This window comes from Pelodiscus sinensis, chromosome 29, assembly GCF_049634645.1.
Source record: "Pelodiscus sinensis isolate JC-2024 chromosome 29, ASM4963464v1, whole genome shotgun sequence".
Classification (NCBI taxonomy): Eukaryota; Metazoa; Chordata; order Testudines; family Trionychidae; genus Pelodiscus; species Pelodiscus sinensis.
Window position 1 is genome coordinate 12,175,876 of NC_134739.1, and position 20,896 is coordinate 12,196,771.

Genomic DNA, 20,896 nt, shown 5'->3' on the forward strand with positions numbered 1-20,896 from the left:
CCAGATGCGGAGCACGTAACTTTGCCTCCATGCCTCAGTTTCCCCAAGCAGGGCTGTGGGCTGGGATTGAGCTGTATTAGGAGAGAGGTGGCAGGCAGGGGGAGCCCAAGGCTGAGAAGTGGGGAGCAGGTGGCGTGGCTGACTTGCTTGGACCCTACCCATGCAGGCCCTTAGTCCTTGGTGCCTCACAAGCAAAGATAACCTCGCCCCCCCCCCCCAAACCAGGAGCTTCAACCCTGCTGCTGGTTTGGCCGACAGAGGGTTAATCCTCTCCTGGGGGTAGGAGGCAGGCTCTGGAGGGAGTGAGGGGCCCTGTTCCCTATAAGCTGTGTGCTTGTGTGGCCACTTAGAGATGTAAATGCTGCCCAGCTGGTTAACAGAGCACCCATAGGTACATTTTGTTTATACAGGTGGTGCACATCTACACATGCCTTTGTGCACAGAACAAAATTTATTCTGCACATGAATGGAAACAATCTGCACATGGACAGAAAAGATTAGAGGGAACACTGGTGAGGGGGGTCACTTGGACTGGATCATTCTTTTCCATTGTTGGTTTTCTTTATATGCCCAGGAAGGATGACCAGTGGAATACAGAATTACATTTTCTGCTCGCTAGATTCCCATCGGTAGCACTGGGGAGATATCAGTAGTTCAGCTAGGGCAGTGGTGGGGAACCTCAGACCCAAGGGCCGGATGTGGACCCCAGTTTACCTGAATCTGGCCCCCGAGATTCAGGGGTTCATTGGGGAGCCCACGCTGGCATTCCAGCCCCTCCCCTCTCCCGGCTGCCCCACCACGGAGCTGGAGCAAACAAAATCTACTAGCCTGCCCCGCCCCCCAGGTTCTGGTGTGTGAGGGGAATGCAGGAAGTGTTCAGTCAAGGGCCCGTAAGCGCTGGGAGTCCGGGCTTGGCCTGATCCGGCTGAGCCGGGGCCGGGTTATTAATCATCCTCATTAATTGCAGCATCGCTCCTGGGGCTGCTCATCTGCCGTGCGGCTCTGCCCATTCATCTTCTTCCTTTAGCCTGCCAGAGCCTCTCTCTCCCCAAGCCAGTGTCCGCCCGGCCTACAGAGCTGGGGCGTGGGGCTGGCTCAGAGCCACACTTGGGGGTTCAGTCTATGGGGCTGCTGTGCTCTGGGGAATCTAGTTGGGTACCCCAGGGCAGATTCTGCCTGCCACGGATGGGTCAGGCCCCTCGTCCATCCCCTTCCCGGCTCTGGAAGAAATTCCCAGGGACTTTTCTGAGAGGGTTGAGGTCTAGGAGCTGGGTAGGGCCAGCGAGCCCTTGCAAAGGAAATTTCCGCCTGGGGATCTCCACCAGGACTCTGCTCCATGCTGCGGAGGGGGAGGGAGGGTGCTGGCCCTGCGGAGCAGAGGCAAGATCCTCTTCCAGCCTGCCCAGGGAGGCCCCTGCAGCGAGCAGTTTCCACCTGGAGAGGTGGTCTCAGGGAAGGTGGCTGTGTGTGTGTGAACCGTTCAAACTGGGCAGGGTGGGTGGAGGGTTAAATTAGTCAATGAGGGAGGGACACTTCTGCCCCCAGGTCCCACCTCTTCCTGAATTCAGGTGCATCCAGGCTGCTGTCCCTGCCCAGATTATGTTCTTATGTTCCCTCACTGCCTCGCCCCTAGGACCTGGGGCTGGGTCTGAGACTGACATGGAACAAGGTCACAGATGCTGCCTGGTTGCTGGGGGGAGTGTGTGTGTGTGTGGGGGGGGGGGGTTTCACAGGCGACTGGTGCCTGTGGGGAGGAAGTGCAGGGTGGGGGCCTGCTTCTTCATGTCTTCATGCAGCACACAGTCAACCTGCGGAACTCCTCGCCAGAGGATGGTGTGAAGACCAGGACTGTAACAGGGTTCAAAAGAGAGCTAGATACAATCATGGAGAACAAGTCCATTACTGGCGATTAGCTAGGATGGGCAGGGTTGGTGTTCCTAGCCTCAGTCAGAGGCTGGGAATGGGCAACAGGGGAGGGATCACTGGATGATTCCCTGTTCTGTTCCCCTCCCTCTGGGCCCCCTGGTGTTGGCCACTGTGGGCAGACAGGACACTGGGCGAGATGGACCTTGGGTCTGACCCAGTCCAGCCGTTCTCATGTTCTTGGCCACCCAGAGGAACGGGAAGGAGCACCCCATTTAGCAATCCGAACTGTGGCCGGGGCACAAGGGGGGTGCTCCCACGTGTTGCCTCTTCCCCGGGCGGACGTGACCGCTGGTCCACGTCACCAGCCGGTGCTTTGTTCCTGGTGCTTCTCTAATACCCTCTGCCACCTGGGTCAGCTCCCCCCCCCCCCCAAGGATCTGGCTGGCTGGCACCAGTGCTTCCAGTGGCGCCTCCCCCCCCCCCCCCCCCACCATGGGAAGCAGGGTTATTAGCTATCACTTGTTATACAACCGGGGAAACTGAGGCAAGGAGCGGGGGAGGGATGCACCTGACATCAGACAGGGATTGAGTGGGATTAGACCCCCCATAGCCCTGACTCACATTCCCCCCCTTTACCCCCACTAGCCGGCAGGGAACCCAAGGGTCCTGGTTCCTATGTCCTCCCCATGCCTGCCAGAGCTGGGAGGAGAACCCAGGAAAAGCGAGGGGCATTGCCGGGCGCGGGCTGCAGGGAGTGGGGGGCACAGCCGGGCTGCGGCTGCAGGATGCCTCGGGTCCGACCCCGGCTCTGGCTCCCCCCCACCCCCAGCCGTGGCCCCCACGCGCCAGCAGGGGGCAGGAGCGCTCGCTCTGCCCGCCTCAGTCTCTCCCGCACGGGCTGCAGCGCCGGGCTCGCGTCCCCGAACCGGGCGAGCCCAGCCAACGTCCCGCCCCGGCTCGGTCCGCGGGGGGCGCTGCGCTGCGGAGCCGCGGGACCGGGCGCTGCCGAGCCTGGACGGCCGATGCAGGGGCCGCAGCGGAGCCAGGGGCGGGGGGCAGAAGCGCCCCGGAGCCTGCCCCCCAAAATGCGATGGGGGGTCCTGCTACTGCTCGCCCTGCTGAGCGAGGCCGCGGGGGAGGCAGGTACGTCGGGGGAGCGGGGGGTGCGGGGAGGGGAGCGCGCCACGGGCGCCCCTGAGCGTGGGTGGGCACGTGTGGTCCTGGGCGGGGAGCCCCCCCCCGAGTGGGACTTGGCAGGTGCGTGTGCGCGCGCACAAGGGTCCCGGTGCACGGGGCAGAGGGGGACAGGCACCCCCGTGGGGGGCGGGGAGGGGGGACAGGCACCCCCCTTGCGTGGCGGGACGGAGGTACAGGCACCCCCGTGGGTGGCGGGGCGGGGAGGGGGGACAGGCACCCCCGTGGGTGGCGGGGCGGGGAGGGGGGACAGGCACCCCCTTGGGGGGCGGGGAGGGGGGACAGGCACCCCCGTGGGTGGCGGGGAGGGGGGTACAGGCACCCCCGTGGGTGGCGGGGCGGGGAGGGGGGTACAGGCGCCCCCCTTGCGTGGCGGGACGGAGGTACAGGTGCCCCCGTGGGTGGCGGGGCGGGGAGGGGGGACAGGCACCCCCTTGGGGGGCGGGGAGGGGGGACAGGCACCCCCGTGCATGGCGGGGCGGGGAGGGGCGGGGGTACAGGCGCTCCGTGGGTGGCGGGGCGGGGAGGGGGTACAGGCACCCCCTTGGGGGGCGGGGAGGGGGTACAGGCACCCCCTTGGGGGGCGGGGAGGGGGGACAGGCGCCCCTGTGGGTGGCGGGGAGGGGCGGGGGTACAGGCGCCCCGTGGGTGGCGGGGCGGGGAGGGGGTACAGGCATCCCCTTGGGGGGCGGGGAGGGGGTACAGGCGCCCCGTGGGTGGCGGGGCGGGGAGGGGGTACAGGCATCCCCTTGGGGGGCGGGGAGGGGGTACAGGCGCCCCGTGGGTGGCGGGGCGGGGAGGGGGTACAGGCACCCCCTTGGGGGGCGGGGAGGGGGGACAGGCGCCCCCGTGGGTGGCGGGGCGGGGAGGGGAGGGGCGGGGGTACAGGCGCCCCGTGGGTGCATGGACTGTCATAGGCAGTTGGGCGCATTTCCCATGTGGCATCTCGGGGCTCCCTCAGGCCCCGCGTAGTTCCCGGGGGGAGCAGCGCCCTGGCCGGGGGCCGGTAGCACCCGCCGCTCGGGGCCGTGCAGCTCTCCGGGGCGGGGGTGGGGGTGGTTCAGAGGCTGCGGGCGGCTCCTGCCGGAGGGGAGGGCGCTGGCTGCCTTGGGGGATCCCACGCAGCCCACTGGAAACTGGGGAGAAGCCAAAGGTCCCCAGCACTGGGCTGGGCCGGCTCAGCTTGTTGGGCTGTGACCACTAGGCCACCTGGTCACCCCCAGCTCCCCCAATGTGTGCTCTGGACGGTCCTTTCCCTGCCACCCTTTAGCTCCCACCCGCGGGCTGCCTGATGTGGGGGGCAGGGAAGGAAGGGGAGGGGAGTCACCCGGTGATTGCAGTTTACCTGGGGAGCCCCATGGCATGTGTAAGCCGAGGGAGCTGGATTCTCCCCCTAGGCAGATCCTGCTCCTGCCTCTTGACTTTGCTGGGGGACCGCCCCCCCGACTGCACCCCCGGGTGTGTCTGACCCTCATTAGGGCTGGCTGAGTGGGCCCAGCTTCTGGTGGAGAACCACCAAGCTGCCTGCTGCCACAAGCTTCGCTCAGAGCTTGCCCACTGTTCTGCTGCGCATTGCTTGGACTCCACCCCAGAGGTGGCTGCATTTCCCTGTGGGCCTGGCCTGTCTAACCTGACCATGGTAGAAAGCGCTGCCATTGTTAGTACAGCAGGCTGGCAAGGGATGCTGGTTTCCAAGGGACCAAGCAGCTAGGAGGGTGCAAATCATCAGTCAGAAGGTGCCTAATCTGTTAATGTTCCTGTTTTGAACTTTGGGGCCAGGTCTTCTCCCGCCTCCCACTCCTGGGGCACTCGGGGACCCTTCCTGCTGGCCAGCTCAGCCCCGGGACCTCTGCTTGAACACCAGACTCTTCCCCCTTCCTTTCCTTCAGCAGTGGTGCGAGGCAGGTGTGGGAAGGGGCGCTCCGCAACTGGCTGGGCCTTGGGTTGCCCTGAGCTGTCCTGAGGGGTGGGGTCTTTTGGGCATCCAACCCTTCCAGCCCGAAGTTACTATGGACAATTGCAGGGGGAGTTGCCAATGGGGAGGGAGAACATTTCCCTCTGGTCTGGAAGCGCGAAGCCAGCCCAACAACCTAAAAGAATTGCCCCTTGGAGGAGGCAGGGGATGAGTTTGGCAGGTCTCAGGCCAGTTCTGAGCAGGCAGGTTGATCCCTCCACAGCAGCTGCAGGGACCTGGTGGGACCAAGGCAGGGGTGTGGTGGGTGGGGGTCTCTCCAGGGCTGGGTGAATGGGGGAAGCTTGCCCTGCTATTACCTGGAATAGGCTGTGGTTATTTAGTCTAGAGAAGACAGGAGGCTAGAAGTTTTTAAGGACACCTTTGACGAGCACATTAGGGGTGGGTGACTTCTTGCGGTCCCTTCCAGCCCTACCTTACTATGATCAACCCCCCAATCCCCCCGTAACCAGCCTATGCCTGGCATGAGACTGTAGGTTCTCAGCCTGCCCCCTCCCATCTGTTTCCTCTCACCCTTGTTTGTGGTTTGTAACCTGGCCTTTCAATCAGCTTCTGTACCAAATGACTGGAGGAAGCTAATGTGATACCAATACTTAAAAGGGCTCTAGAGGTGATCCTGGCAATTACAGACCAGTAAGTCTAACGTTAGTACCAGGCAAATTAGTTGGAACTATAGTTAAGAATAGAATTGTCAGAGGAATAGATGAACATAATTTGTTGGGGAAAAGTCGACATAGTTTTTGTCCAGGGAAATCGTGCCTTACTAATCTGGTAGAGGGGGTCAACAAGTATGTGGACAAGGGGAATCCAGTGGGCAGAGTGTACTTAGATTTCCAGAAAACCTTTAACAAGGTTCCTTGCCAAAGGCTCTTAAGTAAAGTTAGTTATCATGGGATAAGAGGGAAGGTCCTTTCATGGACTGATAACTGGTTAAAAGACAGGCAACAAAGGATAGGAATAAATGGTCAGTTTTCAGAGTGGAGAGAGGTAACTAATGGGGTCCCCCAAAGGTCCATACTTGGACCAATCTTATTCAACTTATTTATAAATGATCTGGAGAAAGGGGTAAACAGTGAGGCAGCAACATTTGCAGATGATACCAAACTGCTCAAGATAGTTAAGACCAAAGCAGACTCTGAAGAGCTTCAAAAGGATCCCACAAAACTAGGTGATTGGGCAAGAAGATGGCAAATGAATTTTAATATTGATAAATGCAAAGTAATGCAGATTGGAAAAAATAATACCAACACTACATACAAAAAGATGGGGACTAATTTAGCCATAACCACTGGAGAGAGATCTTGGAGTCACTGTGGCTAGCTCTCTGAACACATCCACTTAGTGTGCAGCGGCAGTCAAAAAAGCAAACAATGTTAGGAATCATTTACAAAGGGATAGAGAATAAGACAGTGGATATCTTATTGCCTCTGTATAAATCCATGGTACGCCCACATCTTGAATACTGCGTACAGATGTGGTTGCCGCATGTCAAAAAAGATCTCTTGGCATTGGAAAAGATTCAGAAAAGGGCAACAAAAATGATGAGGGGTTTTCGAACAGCTGCCATATGAAGAGAGATTAAAAAGACTGCGACTTTTTATCTTAGAAAAGAGGAGACTAAGAAGGATATGATAGAGGTCTATAAAATCATGACTGGTGTGGAAAAAGTGAATAAGGAAAAGTTATTTACTTGTTCCCATCACATAAGACCTAGGGGTCACCCAATGAAATGAATAGCTAGCAGTCTTAAAACAAACCAAAGGATGTTTTTCTTCATGCGGCGCACTGTCAACCTGTGGAACTCCTTGCCAGAGGATGTTGTGAAGACCAAGCCTTAGTTCAAAAAACAACTAGACAAATTCATGGAGGATACTTATTAGCCAGAACTGGATGACAGGGGCGGGATCACGTGATAATTCCCTGTTCTGTTCACTCTCTCTGGCGCATCTGGCTTTGGCCACTGTTGGCAGACAGGACACTGGGTGAGATGGACCTTTGGTCTGATCCAGTCTGGCCGTTCCCATGCTCTTATGTCCTTATCCTTGTTGGGCTGGCCCTGGTCTCAGCATGCCGGCCAGTGGGGAGGGATTCCCACCAGCCATGGAGGTTTGGCTCACACAGCTCTGTGGCTTGGCCTGGCCTCTCACCACTTCCTGGCATTGAAGTTCTGAGCAAAGGCTGGTTATGAAAGGAGCAGCCCTGACAGAATCTGCGCTGTGGTCTAGGCAGTGCTGCCTTTTCCTGTTTCAGCTGAGGGAGCCATTCTCAGGCTGGGAGAGACCTGGGATTGGGGGGGGGGGTGTGTGTGTGTGTGTGTGTGTGTGTGTGTGTGTGTGTGTGTGTGTGTGTGTGTGTGTGTGTGTGTGTGTGTGTGTGTGTGTGTGTGTGTGTGTGTGTGTGTGTGTGTGTGTGTGTGTGTGTGTGACCAGCTGCAGATGATCTAGGCCTGAGTCCAAGCACGGGGAACAGGTGGCAGTGGGTTCTAGAGCCGACAATGATCCATCAGGTTCTGGATTCTGCTCCGTGGTGGAGAAAGGTGCGTAGGCGCCAACGGGTGACAGGAATTGTGGGAATGGGTGTGGGGCATCCGGCCCTGGAGTGTGGATCCTGTGAGACATGGTGCAGGTTCTAGATCAGGGCTGGGCAAAATATGGCCTGTGGGCGGAGTGCAGCCCGCCAAGCTGCCAGATCCGGCCTGCAGACACACCCCACTCAGAAAAGTGGCTGCAGGACCCTGTTTGTCTTTGGACAGCTGTGAGCCCGGGGCGGGGGTGGGGGGAAGAGGCTTCGCACGCTGCCCCCCCCCCCCCCCCCCCCCCGCACAATCCTATTGGCCGGTTTCTGGCCAATGGGAGCTGCCTGAAGAGCAGGTAGTCAGTCATAACATACATACCTATCCCCCCCACTCAGGTTTGTGACTCACATGGCCCCTGCAGCTGGGTGCAGGGATGGGGCAGGCAGGCAGGCTGCCTTAGAAACCTGCTGGGCTGCTGGCTGGGAGTCACCCAGGTAAGTCTCCCAGCCAGAGCCTGCCTCTGGCCCCCCCAGCCTCTCCCTCTCCCCTCTCCCTCCCTGCATCCGTACCCCACATAATTCAAATCCTCTGCCTCCCTCCCAGACCTTGCACCCCAACCTCTGCTCTCGGTCACAACCCCCTCCTTCAACCAACCTCCCTCCCAGACCTTGCACCCCAACCCCTGCCCTCGGTCACAACCCCCCTCCTTCAACCAACCTCCCTCCCAGACCCCTCCTGCACCCCAGTCCCTTACTGCAAGCTCCCTTCTGCCCCAAAGCTCCATGCCAGACCCCGCACCTCCTCCATGAATATCAAGTGGCCCTTGACCACTTTCAAAATTCTTGCAGTGCCCCCCCCCCACCGAAAACAATTGCCCACCCCGTCCAGATCGTGGGCTCTAGGGCGCACAGGTGAAGAGGAACATGCTGGAAGGGGGGCAGCAGGGAGACCGGGCCGGATGGCTGAAGGGAGGTCAGAGAGGGTGGAATTGTGGGTCGCAGAGAGGGGCAGGGCGAGAGAAGAAGCCAGGCGAGCGCAGGAACAGGCAGCGTGGCTGGGTGCCACGGTGAGGGGCACGCGGGATGTGCCGAGAGAGTCTGGATCTCTGCAGTGTTTCTCATCCCAGGGCTAAGTCTATGGCAGATCCTAAGTCCCCAGAGCTGCATCCGGTTAGCTCTGAGCTGGCTTTGCCTCCAGGGGAGTGGCCGGGGCAGTTGACGTGGGAGATCCGGGGTCCGTGGCTGGCTGGCAGGGCTGGGGAAGCCACCCATGTGTGAATGACCCTTGAGCTCAGCTTCTCCTGCCCTGGTTGGGAGCAGCCAAGAGCGGGGAACTGCAGCATCCCTCAGGCTGGGACCCTTGAATGCCTGACCCAGCACTTCGGCAGCGTCCCCCTCGACAGACACCTGCCCTGTCCCCCACAGACCCTCAGCCCCGCTAGGGGCAGTCAATAAGATGGGTCCTCACAGGCCAACCGGGAGGGCCTGGCGGTGCTGGGGCTATGAAGTGCCAAGCACTGGGCCAAATTAAGCACTGAGTCTGAGTGGTAAATCTTGGGGGGATCTGGCTGTGGGTTGGCTCATTGGGTGGCGGCCTGGCATGGCTCCAGGCTAGGCTCAGAGGTAGGGTTGCCAGGTGTCTGGTTTTCTATGGACAGTCCGGCTTTGGGGCCCTCTGTCCGGTAAAAAAAAATCCAGAAAATATCGGACACGTGCAGTGTCTGGTATTTCCTGGATTGCTGGCTGGGCGCCGGAGGGAAGCCTGGCGGGGGCGGGTGGAGGGGCTGGGAGGGGGCGCGATTGGCGCTGGGAGCCCTGGCCGCGTTGACGCCTTGGGGAGGAGGAGAAGCCCTGTCCCTGCTCCTGAGCGTGTGGTGGAGCCGCAGCCGGACTCACTCGCGCTTCTCCAGACCGTGCGCGGGACTGACAGCGCCCTGGGATTTGCACGTGCCTGGGTCAGTCCCGCCCCCCCACCCATGCTTCTCCCAACCAGCTCCACTGACCCCGACCCCCCCGGCCACTCCTGCTTCCTGCCAGCTCCTCTGCCCGACCCCCCGCCTGCCAGCCCTGCCTCCGGCCCCCCCCTTCTACTCTGGCCGGCCACGCTACCCCCGACCCCCCGCCTGCCAGCCCTGCCTCCGACCCCCCCTTCTCCCCTGGCTGGCCGCGCTGCCCCCGACCCCCCGCCTGCCAGCCCCGCCTCCGACCCCCCCTTCTTCCCTGGCCGGCCACGCTGCCCCTGACCCCCCTCCCGTATCTTCTCCGGCCAGCTGTGCTGCCCCCGACACCTCCCCCATCTCCCCAGGCCAGCCGCGCTGCCCTGACCCCCCGGCCCCCCATCTCACCCAGCCAACCACGCTGCCCCAGCCCCCCACCTGCCAGCCCTGCCTCCAACCCCCCCTTCTCCCCTGGCCGGCCACGCTGCCCCTGACCCCCGTCCCGTATCTCCTCCGGCCAGCTGCGCTGCCCCCAACACCTCCCCCGTCTCCCCAGGCCAGCCGCACTGCCCTGACCCCCCGCCCCCTTATCTCGCCCGGCCAGCCACGCTGCCCCGACCCCCCACCTGCCAGCCCCCCCTCCGACTCCCCCTTCTCCCCTGGACAGCCACGCTGCCCCCAACCCCTCCCCCATCTTCCCAGACCAACCGTGCTGCCCCGACCCCCCCCCCCCCCCGCCGCCTGCCAGCTCTGTCTCCCAGCGCCCCCATCTCCCCCGGCCAGCCACGCTGCCCTGACCCCCCGCCCGCCAGCCCTGCCCCACTCCCAGCCGGTCTCCCCCCGCATCAAGTGTGACCAGTATTTTTTCTAAACCTACCTGGTAACCCTACTGAGAGGTGAATGGCACACGTCTGTGTGTGTGGGGGGGGCAGATCAGACCCACACCCCATTGAATGACTGGAAAGGTCACAGAACATCCCCGCCCTTCCCTGCTCCTCAGAGCTTGGGCCAGCTCGCCTGCTGGTGCGGACAGGCCCTGCCTCGTGGGACATGGCCGGCGTGTGACTGAGGCCGGGGGCTCCCTTGTCTCACCCCGAGACTCCTCCGGCCAGGGTGGGGGAAGCAGGTGGGAGCAGAGGGGCAGCGGCGGGGGGTGTCTGGGCTGGAGCGGCAGCAGGGGTGCAAGGCCAGGCCTGGGGGCAGGAGCGAGCGGGCAGGCCCCTGCAGGCGTGTGGCGGGTGTCAGCGTGATGGAGGAGGGAGCTGGATGTCGAGGAGGACAGCCCCCCCCCTCGCTGGGACCCTGAGCCCTGCTCCCAGCAGCCCACGCCCCCCCGGGGCAGACTGTGTGCAGGGCAGGGGCTGCTCCCTGCCAGGCTGGTGCTATTCCCTGCCTGGGGCAGAGGGAAGCTGCTGCCAGTGCCCAGGCCCTGCAGGGAGTGGGGTGCTGGGGGTGGGGCGGTGACATGGGGGGAGTGGGGAAGGGGGATCTGAGAGCCAGAGAGCAGTGCAGGGGGGAGGGATGCAGGGGGCCCCCAGGAGCAGCCCGGCTCTAGCCCTGGCAGCTGCCCCCCCCCCATACAGCCCTGGCCCCCCCACTCTCCCACCAAGCCCACTGCTGGCAGCAGGAGATGAGTGGCGCTGCGGAGGAGGTGGGCGGAGTTAGAACTCTGAGCACGCCCGCTCAGCCACGCCCCCTCGTGGGAACTTCCATGGGGGGGGAGGTTTGCTGGGGGGCGGGGGGGAGGGACAGACTGTGCACCAGCCTGATCCCAGAGGGGGTGCCAGCTGCAGGGCCATGATGGGGGCGGGGACCATGCGCAGCGTCCTGGTTACAGGATCGGGGTCACCTGCCGTGACCCCATTTCCCAGTCCTGTTGGGAGGGGCACACGGGAGGGCTAATCTCAGTAACACTCGTTTATCTCCTCTGCCTCCCACAGGGGACCACAGGGGTGAAGCTTTGGAGCCCGGCACTGCAGGGTTGGGAGCGGGTGGTGGCTTGCAATCCCCACACTCAAAGCCGGAGGCATTTCCCGGGAGCAGTGGGCACCAGCTTCCCAATGCGTGAGCCTGGAGATTCCCAACCCTCCACGGTGGGGTCCTCACCCTTCGTGTCCCACCGGGCCCTGTTGCTGTTAGCAGCTAGTGCGTCCTACCCCAGAGCTGGCCGCATTTCCATGGTGAGCGAAGTGATCCTTTCCTGTAGCTTTGGAAAGAGGCGCCGTGTGTGGGCGAACTATCTCGGCGCATGTTGCCTAGCTGTAAGAAGGGGTGTGAGCTGGGGTAGGAGTTCCCAGGCTGAGCTTGGAGCACTGGATTCTGGCGGCTACCTTGGGCCTGCTACCTGCGATTGTGGGGTATTTTCAGGCTAGTCTTGGCTCCTGTGTTCCCTGGAAGCTGAACACTTGGGTGGCTGCCCAGGAGAGATTCAAATACCATCCAGCTGATGAGCAGCGTGTCCCCCTCCGGCACCCTGTGTTCCTGCTGGTGGTGCACCTCCACACATGCCTCGGTGCGCAGAGTAACATTTATTCCACACATGGATGGAACTAATTAGCAGGAACATTGCTTGGCTCATTCTGGAGCTGGGTGGAGGCCGAGCGTCTCTCTTGACATGGAGTTGTGTTGGGCTAGCTGCATCTCAAGCTGCCGCTGACATTTACAGCTCTCGGTGCGGCAGGAGCAGTTTGTGCCGCAGTTGGAGGTTTGGGGAGGAAATTGGAGCTTCCCTGGGCTGCTTGCTCGGATGTGACGGTTAATCAAGGCTTGTTAGAGCCGCTCCTGATTCAAAGCAGAGCTCCGGGGATGCTCCGCTTTCCGCCAGCACGTCAGGCCTCTGCCTGCTGTAAGGGAGTCAGGGATTTGAACCTGGGTGGGCAGAGCAAGACGGAGAAGCGGGGTTTGAAGCTGAGTCTCCATAGAGGGGGATTCAAGCCCTGCCCACCCCGTGCCATTTCAGAGCACAGATGCCACTAGCCCAACACCGGCGGTGTGGCCTCCACTTCCCCCCTCCGTGCCTCAGTTTCCCCATTTATAATGTGCGCAGAGCTCTGAGCATTGTTCTACGTTTGGAGACAAGACAGGCTAGGTCAGAGAGGAGGGGTTCTGCTGGACACGCAGCCTCCTCAGGGGGCTTAAATAAGTCCCCGAGGCTTTATGTAGCAGCAGAGTCAGAATTCGTGGCTGCTAGTAGGGAAGGAGGAGCGTGTGTCTAGGTCTCAGTGTGGGAGGGTGAGGTTCTCTGCCCCGTGTCACCTCGGAGGCAAGACTAGTTGATCAGAAGCCTCCGCCACCGATTCTTTCTGTGACCTTGGTCAACACATCTGAGTTAAACCCCCTCGACCCAATGGTCCCTCTTGGTGTCGGGGGGCAGGTTGGCTCCGGCCCAGAACTTCCTGACTCTGGCCAATCTCCCTATGATGGATCTGAGCCTGAACTGACCCAAAGGCTCCCCCTCGGAGGAGTCCTGCTCCAGCCACTGGGAGCTGCGAAAGGCTGGCAGCTGTGTGTGAGTTGGAGCAACGTCCTCGGCAGAGCACACGGAGCTGCTGGGTGGGCGTGAGGCAACCAGGGTGCGGGGGTGGGGAGAGGCAGCCACGTGCAAGACGCTTCTGCAGCCGGGCCCCCATCCCGGGGTGGCTGATCGTAACCCGCCGGACCCACTGTGTTTCGGAGCCATGCAGCAAATTACACCCCGTCCCTGGGCACACATACATGTGGCCTCCCAGCCCCGAGATCTCGGCTCTGACCTGCCTTAGGTCACATGACACAAGTTTGTTGGACGCCGATGCCCCTTGTGCCGGGCAGTGCAGGTAGCAAGTGCTGATGAGGTCAGGCTTTCAAAGAGCGCTGGCAGGGTGGGGGTAACGTTCCCTCAAATTTTTTCCACCCATGTGCGGAATACATTTTGTTCTGCGCACCAAGGCAAGTGCAGATGTGCACCACCCACAGAAACACATGCTGCCGGCTGTAGGCGCTCTGCTAAACAGCTGGACGGCACCTGAATCTCTCCTGGGTGGTCGCCTGAGTGCTCAGCTTACAGGGAACACTGGGTGAGGGGGAGGGCTGCAGGTTGGCACTAGCAGAGCAGGACGAGGGATGCAGGCAGAGAGATTTAGGGGCCCGGCAGTTGCTGCCGTCTGCACTGATGGAGCCGGGTGGAAAGAATTTACCAAGGCACCCGCCCAAGTGAATCCTAAATCCAGCCAGGGCAATCAGGAGTGGAGAAGGCAGAGGGTGGGGGGACGGTAGCAGGAGAGGGGAGCTGGGCGGGGTTGGGGGACTTGTGTGGCTGTGGATCTGGCGCCTCCTGCTGGCTGTAGGAGCTGCCTGCGTTGGAGAGGAAAGGGAGGAGTTGTGCTCTGGCCTAAGCCCTCCCAGCCAGCTGGTTTTTTGGGAGTGGGTCCCCATTTAGCAGTGGGGAAGAGCAGCCCCAAGCCACCCTGGGTTTGGCTGAGCAGGGGTGCTGTGCACCAGTTGGATGGCCCCCCCTAGAGACCCTTCCAGGCCCTCCCTCCATCTGTGGGCGGCTAAGTGCAGGGTTCATGGTGAAGCCAGGCTGAGCTGGGAGGGGCACGTCCCAGAATAACCAGCTGCGGCTGGATGCTCGTTGGCGAGTCCCTTCGCAGGCTGACCTCCCTCTCACCGCCCTGCCGCGTCCCGGGCCCCGGAGCAGGCCTGCTGGGCCTGGAACAGCTCGGAGAGGGGCCCTGGTTAGCTGGCATGGTCCAGAGAGGTGTCCGACCCTGCGCCCGGTGAAACCAGGGGGGAATTGCCCACACCCCAGGCTAGGGCCGTCTGCCGCTCGCAGGGCGCGCGTGTGCAAGTCATGTCACCCCAAGACACACGCTGTGAGAGCAGGAATGGGGTGAATGTCCAGGGGGGGATTCAGTGTGGGTGTTGGGGGGATGGCTAGCGTGGGTTCCTGGGAGGGGGTTTGCATGTGTATGTCTTGTCCTGTGTGCTGCTGGTGGGGGGGGGGGGTGTATTTTGTGTGTGAGGTTTTTTTAAGCAGAGTTAAAGATACACACGTGTCAGGCTGTTTGGCTTGTGTTCGTGTTTGCTGGGGCTTTGCAGGCCTGGGGACCAGAGGCCCGTGTGGGTAGGTTTGGACGTGCATCTCTTGGCGGTGTTTTGGGCAGCGCACTTGCCAGAGGGCTGGGTTGGCTGTGTCAGTTAGGTGATTGTGAGTTGTGCACGGGATGTAGAAGTGTGTGAGTGTGCAGGAGGCTGTTGTGGGTCTGGTTGTGGCAAACAGGAGTGAGCATGCAGAGGGTGGTTGTGGCACACGGGTAAGCATTAAGGGGGCTGTTGTGGTACATGGTTGTGAGTGTGCAGAGAGCTGCTGTGTGTCTGGTTGTGGCACATGGGTGAGCATTTAGGGGACTGTTGTGGGACTGGTGGTATGTGAGTGTGCAGGGGGCTGTTGTCTGTCTGTGGCACACAGAGAGCTGATGTGGGTCTGGTTGTGTGACACACGTTGGGCGTGAGCGTGCGGGGGGCTTTTGTGGGTCTGCACACGTTGGGCATGAGCGTGCGGGGGGCTTTTGTGGGTCTGCACACGCTGGGCGTGAGCGTGCGGGGGGCTTTTGTGGGTCTGCACACGTTGGGCGTGAGCGTGCGGGGGGCTTTTGTGGGTCTGCACACGCTGGGCGTGAGCGTGCGGGGGGCTTTTGTGGGTCTGCACATGTTGGGCATGAGCGTGCGGGGGGCTTTTGTGGGTCTGCACACGCTGGGCGTGAGCGTGCGGGGGGCTTTTGTGGGTCTGCACACGTTGGGCGTGAGTGTGCGGGGGGCTTTTGTGAGTCTGCACACGCTGGGCGTGAGCGTGCAGGGGGCTTTTGTGGGTCCGCACACGTTGGGCGTGAGCGTGCGGGGGGCTGTTGTGTCGCGTGCCAGGAGGTGCCCAGGCTGGGTGTCCGGGCTGCAGTGGGTGGCACAGACTCTTCTGAGGGCGGGGCCAGCTGAGGGGCGGTCCCTGGGGTGAGGTCAGGCGGCCGATAGGGGTTCAAATGGCTTTTAGCCCATGGTGGTTTAGGTCATTGTTGCCCAGTGACTTGGGAGTGGGTGCCAGGACTCCTAAATTCTCTTCCCTGCTCTGCCAATGAACTGGCACGTGTCCTTTCCCAGCTTTGTGCCTCAGTTTCTCTTGCCCACGCTTTGTCTGTTTCGACAGCGAGGTCTTTGGGGTGGGGCCTGTCTCTCATTCCAGGTAGCTTCTGGCACCGGGGCTGCTGGCCTCAGCCGTGTGGCAACGCTGCTGTGAATTGCCGGTGCCCTGCCCTTGGGGGGCTGTAGGTTTCCCGGGGAAGGGGGGGATGTTCGCTGACGTTCCATGTCCTGGGAGGGGTGGGGAGCCAGGCGAGCTGGTGAACAGGGCTGGGGTGATGGCCGCCGAGGCTGAAACCCTGCTTTCTTCCCAGGACAGAGCGAACCTCCCTCTTCGCTCCTCCTCCCCCAAAGCCCTGTCAACCGGTCCCATCTCGCAGCGCCCCACCTCCTCACTGGCATCCACACCCTTAAATTTACGCCCCCAGCCCGTTTAGTCCCTACTGGGGCGCAGGAATCCTTTGGTGACGTCCCCTAAGATCTGGCCTGCGACACTGGACCCATCTCTCCTGGTCACACGGCAGCCCCTTGGGGAAACAGGAGGCGTTTGATCTCCTCCGGATTTAAGGCTCCCTATCTCGCTGGCTCCTCCCTCCATGGGCCTCCTGATCCCCCACTCCCTGTGTGCGCCTCAGGACGCCTCCACGGAGAAGGGACGAAGCTGCCAGACTGGAGAAGGAAGACGCGGGAGAGTTTGCCGGAGACTGACGGGACTCGCATAAGCCAGGACCTGGGAGGAGGCAGTTTGGCTATGGACATCCTCCCTGACAATAAGACGCAGATTGTGGTGAGTCGGGGTAAGGTGGGGGGTTGCACGAGGCTGCCCTGAGGGCATGGAGGCGGTTGTAGGTTTGAGGGACCTTCACCCAGATTCTGTGTGTTCTGAAAGGCCACGAGAGCGGCCGGTGAAGCAGAAACGAGCCACCTGTTGGGGGGAGGGGAGTGCCGGGAGCCCCGCAAACGCCACACGCGTGGCTCCGCCCAAAGGTCACGCGTGTCCTCGAGACACTCAAAGGCTGCCAGGAGAGCCACGGGGCTTGGCCACGGTTACCAGAGCCACGCAACGTCCACGTGGCCCCCACACATGCTGGGGAGGTTGTAACAGGGTGGCTTGTCCTGAAAGGGCCAGGGCTGCGTGGTTGTAGAATGAGCCACGCCCAGGCAAGACCAGTTTGATTGTAGCCTCCTGCTGGTTGTTATAGAGAAAGTGGGAAGGAGTACAGGAAAGCGACGAGAGGCTGTGGGGTGTGCTGGGTTAAATCACAAAAGTCCTGTTGGGGTTATCGCCTGGTGAGCTGATCTTGCCACTGACAGCTGCCCTCCTGCCTTCTGAGGCTCCCTACCACCCTTTCCTGCTGAGCCAGAAGCTCTGGTCCCCCCCAACCAATGCACAGAGTTGCGGTTACTGTCCCCCCACAGAGCCCAGGAGGGCTCAGCTCTAAGTACTCAGCACCCAGAAACCAACGCCCTCCAAAGGGACCAATGCCCCAATCTCATCTACTTTACTCTGTGTAAAAGTTTTGCACAGAAAAGGCTCATAAGGTCGCCCTCTTCATGGATGAAAGAGAGAGATGCACAGTGGTTGCCTTCTCCGTCCCTCCCCCGTAACAATTATTGACACTGGGCTTGATAATAAACAGAAGTGTTTTCATTAAATATAAAAGTGGGGTGTAAGGGATTGCAAGTGAAAAGGGTCAGATCAAAGAAAATGCCTCAATTAAAATGAACAAAAACACTTGGGGCTAGTCCACTAAGAAACTTGTTACATGCAAATTCTTGCCCTAAACAGCTGTTCATCTCTCAGGTAAAGAGCTTCAGCTTCAAGTCAGAGCTGATCGTTACTCTGGCCTGGGTCTACAACTTTTCAGAGTTCTTCCTTGTTAAGTGTTCACTTAGTGTTGTCGGTTTTGACCGGACAGTCCAGTATTTGAGCTTTCTCTGTGGGAAACAAATCGAGACAACATCAATGGGGAAAATCTAAATGTCGGGTATTTTCTAAATCAGATGGAATGTCGATTGTGCTGTAACGTCAAGTGTGTCTGGTATTGTTGTTGAAACCATCTGGCAACCCTGTGTCCACTTAGGTGGGCCAGGCAGTTTTAAAGGTCATCTGAAGACAAAATCTTGGTGGCTTCCCATTGCTTAAATAAACTTCCCCCCGGGGCCAGAATCCTTTGTTCACGATCCTCTGTCTCATGGAAAAACACCAGATTCAAGATGGATTCCGGTCACATGTCTTTCTAGGAGCAGCCACTGTCTGGGCTCATAGGACACACAAGCCTAATCAGCGGTCGTTGGTTTGATCACTGAATCGTTCAGTTTCCGGGACATCGGTAATGGCCCTGGTGAGCCCCGACAGAATTACAAACAGCTCCACACCTCTCATTTCGAACTGCGCCGACAAGAACGAGACAGGCACAGAAATAGGACAGGCAGGTGCAGCGCATTGCACCTGCAACACTGGCACGTTACATGAATGGCTTTGCATAAAGCATCTTCGAGTTATGCATGTTCATAGCCATAAGCCAATGTTCCTAAAGCAGGGCGGGGGGGGGGGGACAGGGTCTATGAAGGGCTCCTATGGGGAAGGCCCGGAGCCTAAGGATGTTGCCTGGAAACCCACCTGGAGTTGGCGCCTGGGAGTTGGGGGGCGTAGAGGCCGGGCTAGAGGGTGAAGCTCCAGCATGGAAGAGCTGGGGAAGGGGCTGTGGGAACAGACTGGCCCAGAGGAGTGGGGGCGGTGAGGAGACCCCAAAGGGGCGCTTGAGAGGGCAGGCGGGAGGGGCAAAGGTCTGCTGATGCTGCAAAGCAGCCGTGTCCCTGGGCCCTGACAGGCCTGGGCCCTGAGCCCGCGGATGTATCTGGGAAATGCTCGAGTTCTGTGACCGTCCCACTCTCCTTCCCAGCTGGCTGCAGGAGCCTGGTCCAAGTTCTGTGGGTGCCCCTGGCGGTTTGGCCTCCCTGGGTTATTTTAGTCTTGGGCCGGAAGCTGGAGCGGCCGCTGGCAGGCGTGTGGGGAGAGCCCAGAGGCAACCACGCCCGGAGGTCCGGCTGCCGGTTGGGCAGGGCAGTGTCCGGCTGTCGCAGGAACAGTTTCTCCTGGTGGCTTGAAGGGGCGACATCTGAGAGGCCGGGCTCCCTCCAGATTTACCCAGCATCTCGTCCGTAGCATCCCAGACACGGGAGGTCTTTCCCCTCGCTCTGCCCAGGGCTCCGCACCCGGCTCGGCCGACCCTGCGCCTGGCCTGCCGCAGCCCCCTGCTTTCCAGTTCAGCTCCCTGCCCCGCCCCCCGGCTCAGAGCTGCCCTGGCTAGAAAGGATGGGGCACAGGGAGGGGGCAGGGGGCAGCTCTCTGCTGTGATGGTTCTGTCCCCCCCCCAGCCATTGCCACGGAAATTTGGGTTTTAATAAGCAGCAGCTGACGGGGTTGCCGTGCGGCGGATGGGAGTCAGGGAGGCAGCGTTACACCCCATGTTCCTGTCCGCCCCGCCACTCGGAATAACCCGCCTCCTCTTCCTCCGTCCCAGCCAGAGGAGCACGGGGGGGGGCATTTGGGGGTCTCATTTCCCCCCTCCCACTGCAACCTCATCTCCTCTTGCCCCTGCCCTCCCATCCAGATAGGCAGGGCTCGGGGGCAAGATGGGCGAATGGAATCCCTCTGCCAGCTGTCATTGCTCACTGGTATCTATACCCTGATTCTGGGAGCGCCGCAGGGGGGGCCTGTCCCCAAAGGGTTTCCCAGGCCTGGCCTTTGTGGCAAGGACTCAGGGCGGCAGCAGCACCCCTGGGTCCCCCTCTCAGCCTGCTCCCCCCAGGCAGGGGTGGCCCAGACAGGTCGCTGCCCCACAGAGCTGGAAATCTCCGCGGAAAGTGGGCAGCTCTGGAAAGGGGGATCGCTCATTCCGTGCCAGCAATGCGACCGTCTCTGGGGTGCGACGGGGCAGCTGTCCTTGCGAGGCTTGCTCCCTCGGTACTGAGGTGCAGCCGCCTTCTGGGGTGACAGACAGCCGTGGGTTATATCCAGAGATTCCCCCAGATGCAAATGCCTCTGAAGTGGATGGGAGGAGCATGGCAGCTACTTTTATCCAGGGGTCACTCCCAGCACTGAAATGCGGGCCCTGTTCCCTCAGCCCTTGCAGAGACTGCAGCTGCCAGAGTTAGGAGCCTGAGCAAGGCCCTGTCTTTTCTGGGCCCCCCCAAACTTTCCTATAGAGGGGGGCAGGTGACCCGAATAACCAACCATCATGGATTTGAGACTCTGACAAAGCTCAGGGCGGCTTGCGTGCCTCTTGCGTCTTCCCCAGGGACTGAGGAGGGCAAAGCGAGGCGCCCTAGGTCAGTGGCACTGGTGGGGTTAGCCCTGAGGGCGCCTCGCTTCTGGTCCAGCTCCTTGTCCGCACGGCGTTGTGTTGCCTCCACGGAGGTTGGACTCCAGTGTGGTGAACTTCCTCCCAGCAGTGCCGGCTCTGGCAGAGGCTGGCCGTACCGGTTGCGTATGGCCTGATGCCGACGGGGGATGGGCACGTGGCCCTGCCACAGCCCCGTGGGAGAAGGGGTCTCTGGGAAGGGAAGGGGGAGCCGGAGCTGAGGGGAGTAAGCAGGTTAGACCCTGTTGCGGAGGGAGGGGCAGCTCCTGTCACACTTCCCAGCCCCGGCCACGTCCTTTCTTCTCTGTCTCCCCCTTTTCCTCAGCGCCCTCCCTCATGGAGGGGGCCGAGCCGGGGGCTAATAACTTGTTAGTCTCCGTCTCAGCCCCCCCCGCCGGTGCCTCTCTCCGCAAATCGCCCTCGGTGGCCATTTTGTGTCGCCAACCCCGCGGCAGCCTCCTTGCCGGCTGGTGGAGGCCGCGGTGACTCAGCCTTTCCAGGCCGGGATGGGTGTGAGGGTGTGTGGGGGTGCGTGTGTGGGGGTGTGTGTGTGTGTGCGTGGGGGGGTGTGTGGGGGTGTGTGTGAGGGTGCGTGTGTGTGTGGGGGAGTGTGTGTGGGGGGGTGCGTGGGGGTGTGTGTGAGGGTGCGTGTGTGTGGGGGGGTGTGTGTGAGGGTGCGTGTGTGTGTGTGTGTGTGTGTGTGTTTTGCTTTGTGTTTAAAGAGCAATCAAAATCCACCAGCTCCTGTGAGATCCAAGGGCCCGTCCCGGGTGGGGAAGGCCCCTCTCCCCAGCAGAACAGGGGCTGGGCATTCAAGGCCCCGATCCCCCCCCTGCAGAAAGGCTCTGGTCTGCCCTGTGTGCTCAGCCCTGGCAGCTCTCTCAGTCCCTCTCCAGGGACCAGACCCTGAGGTGTCAAACCAGGGCATCTGGTGGCAC

At 61.1% G+C, this 20,896-nt stretch overlaps 1 protein-coding gene across 4 annotated transcripts in view; it reads left to right on the plus strand.

The window, feature by feature from the left end:
• Positions 1-2,781: 2,781 nt before the first annotated feature.
• PLXDC1 (plexin domain containing 1) overlaps positions 2,782-20,896 on the plus strand; it is a 66,939-nt gene continuing 48,824 nt past the window's right edge. For 2 of the 4 annotated variants that reach the window (XM_075911685.1, XM_075911686.1), the window contains exons 1-2: positions 2,782-3,009; positions 16,227-16,378. In XM_075911685.1, coding sequence (XP_075767800.1) covers positions 2,889-3,009; positions 16,227-16,378 — 273 coding nt within the window. In that variant the 5' untranslated portion in view covers positions 2,782-2,888. The remainder of the gene's footprint in view (positions 3,010-16,226; positions 16,379-20,896) is intronic. The other 2 variants (XM_075911684.1, XM_075911683.1) reach the window with 2 other exon arrangements.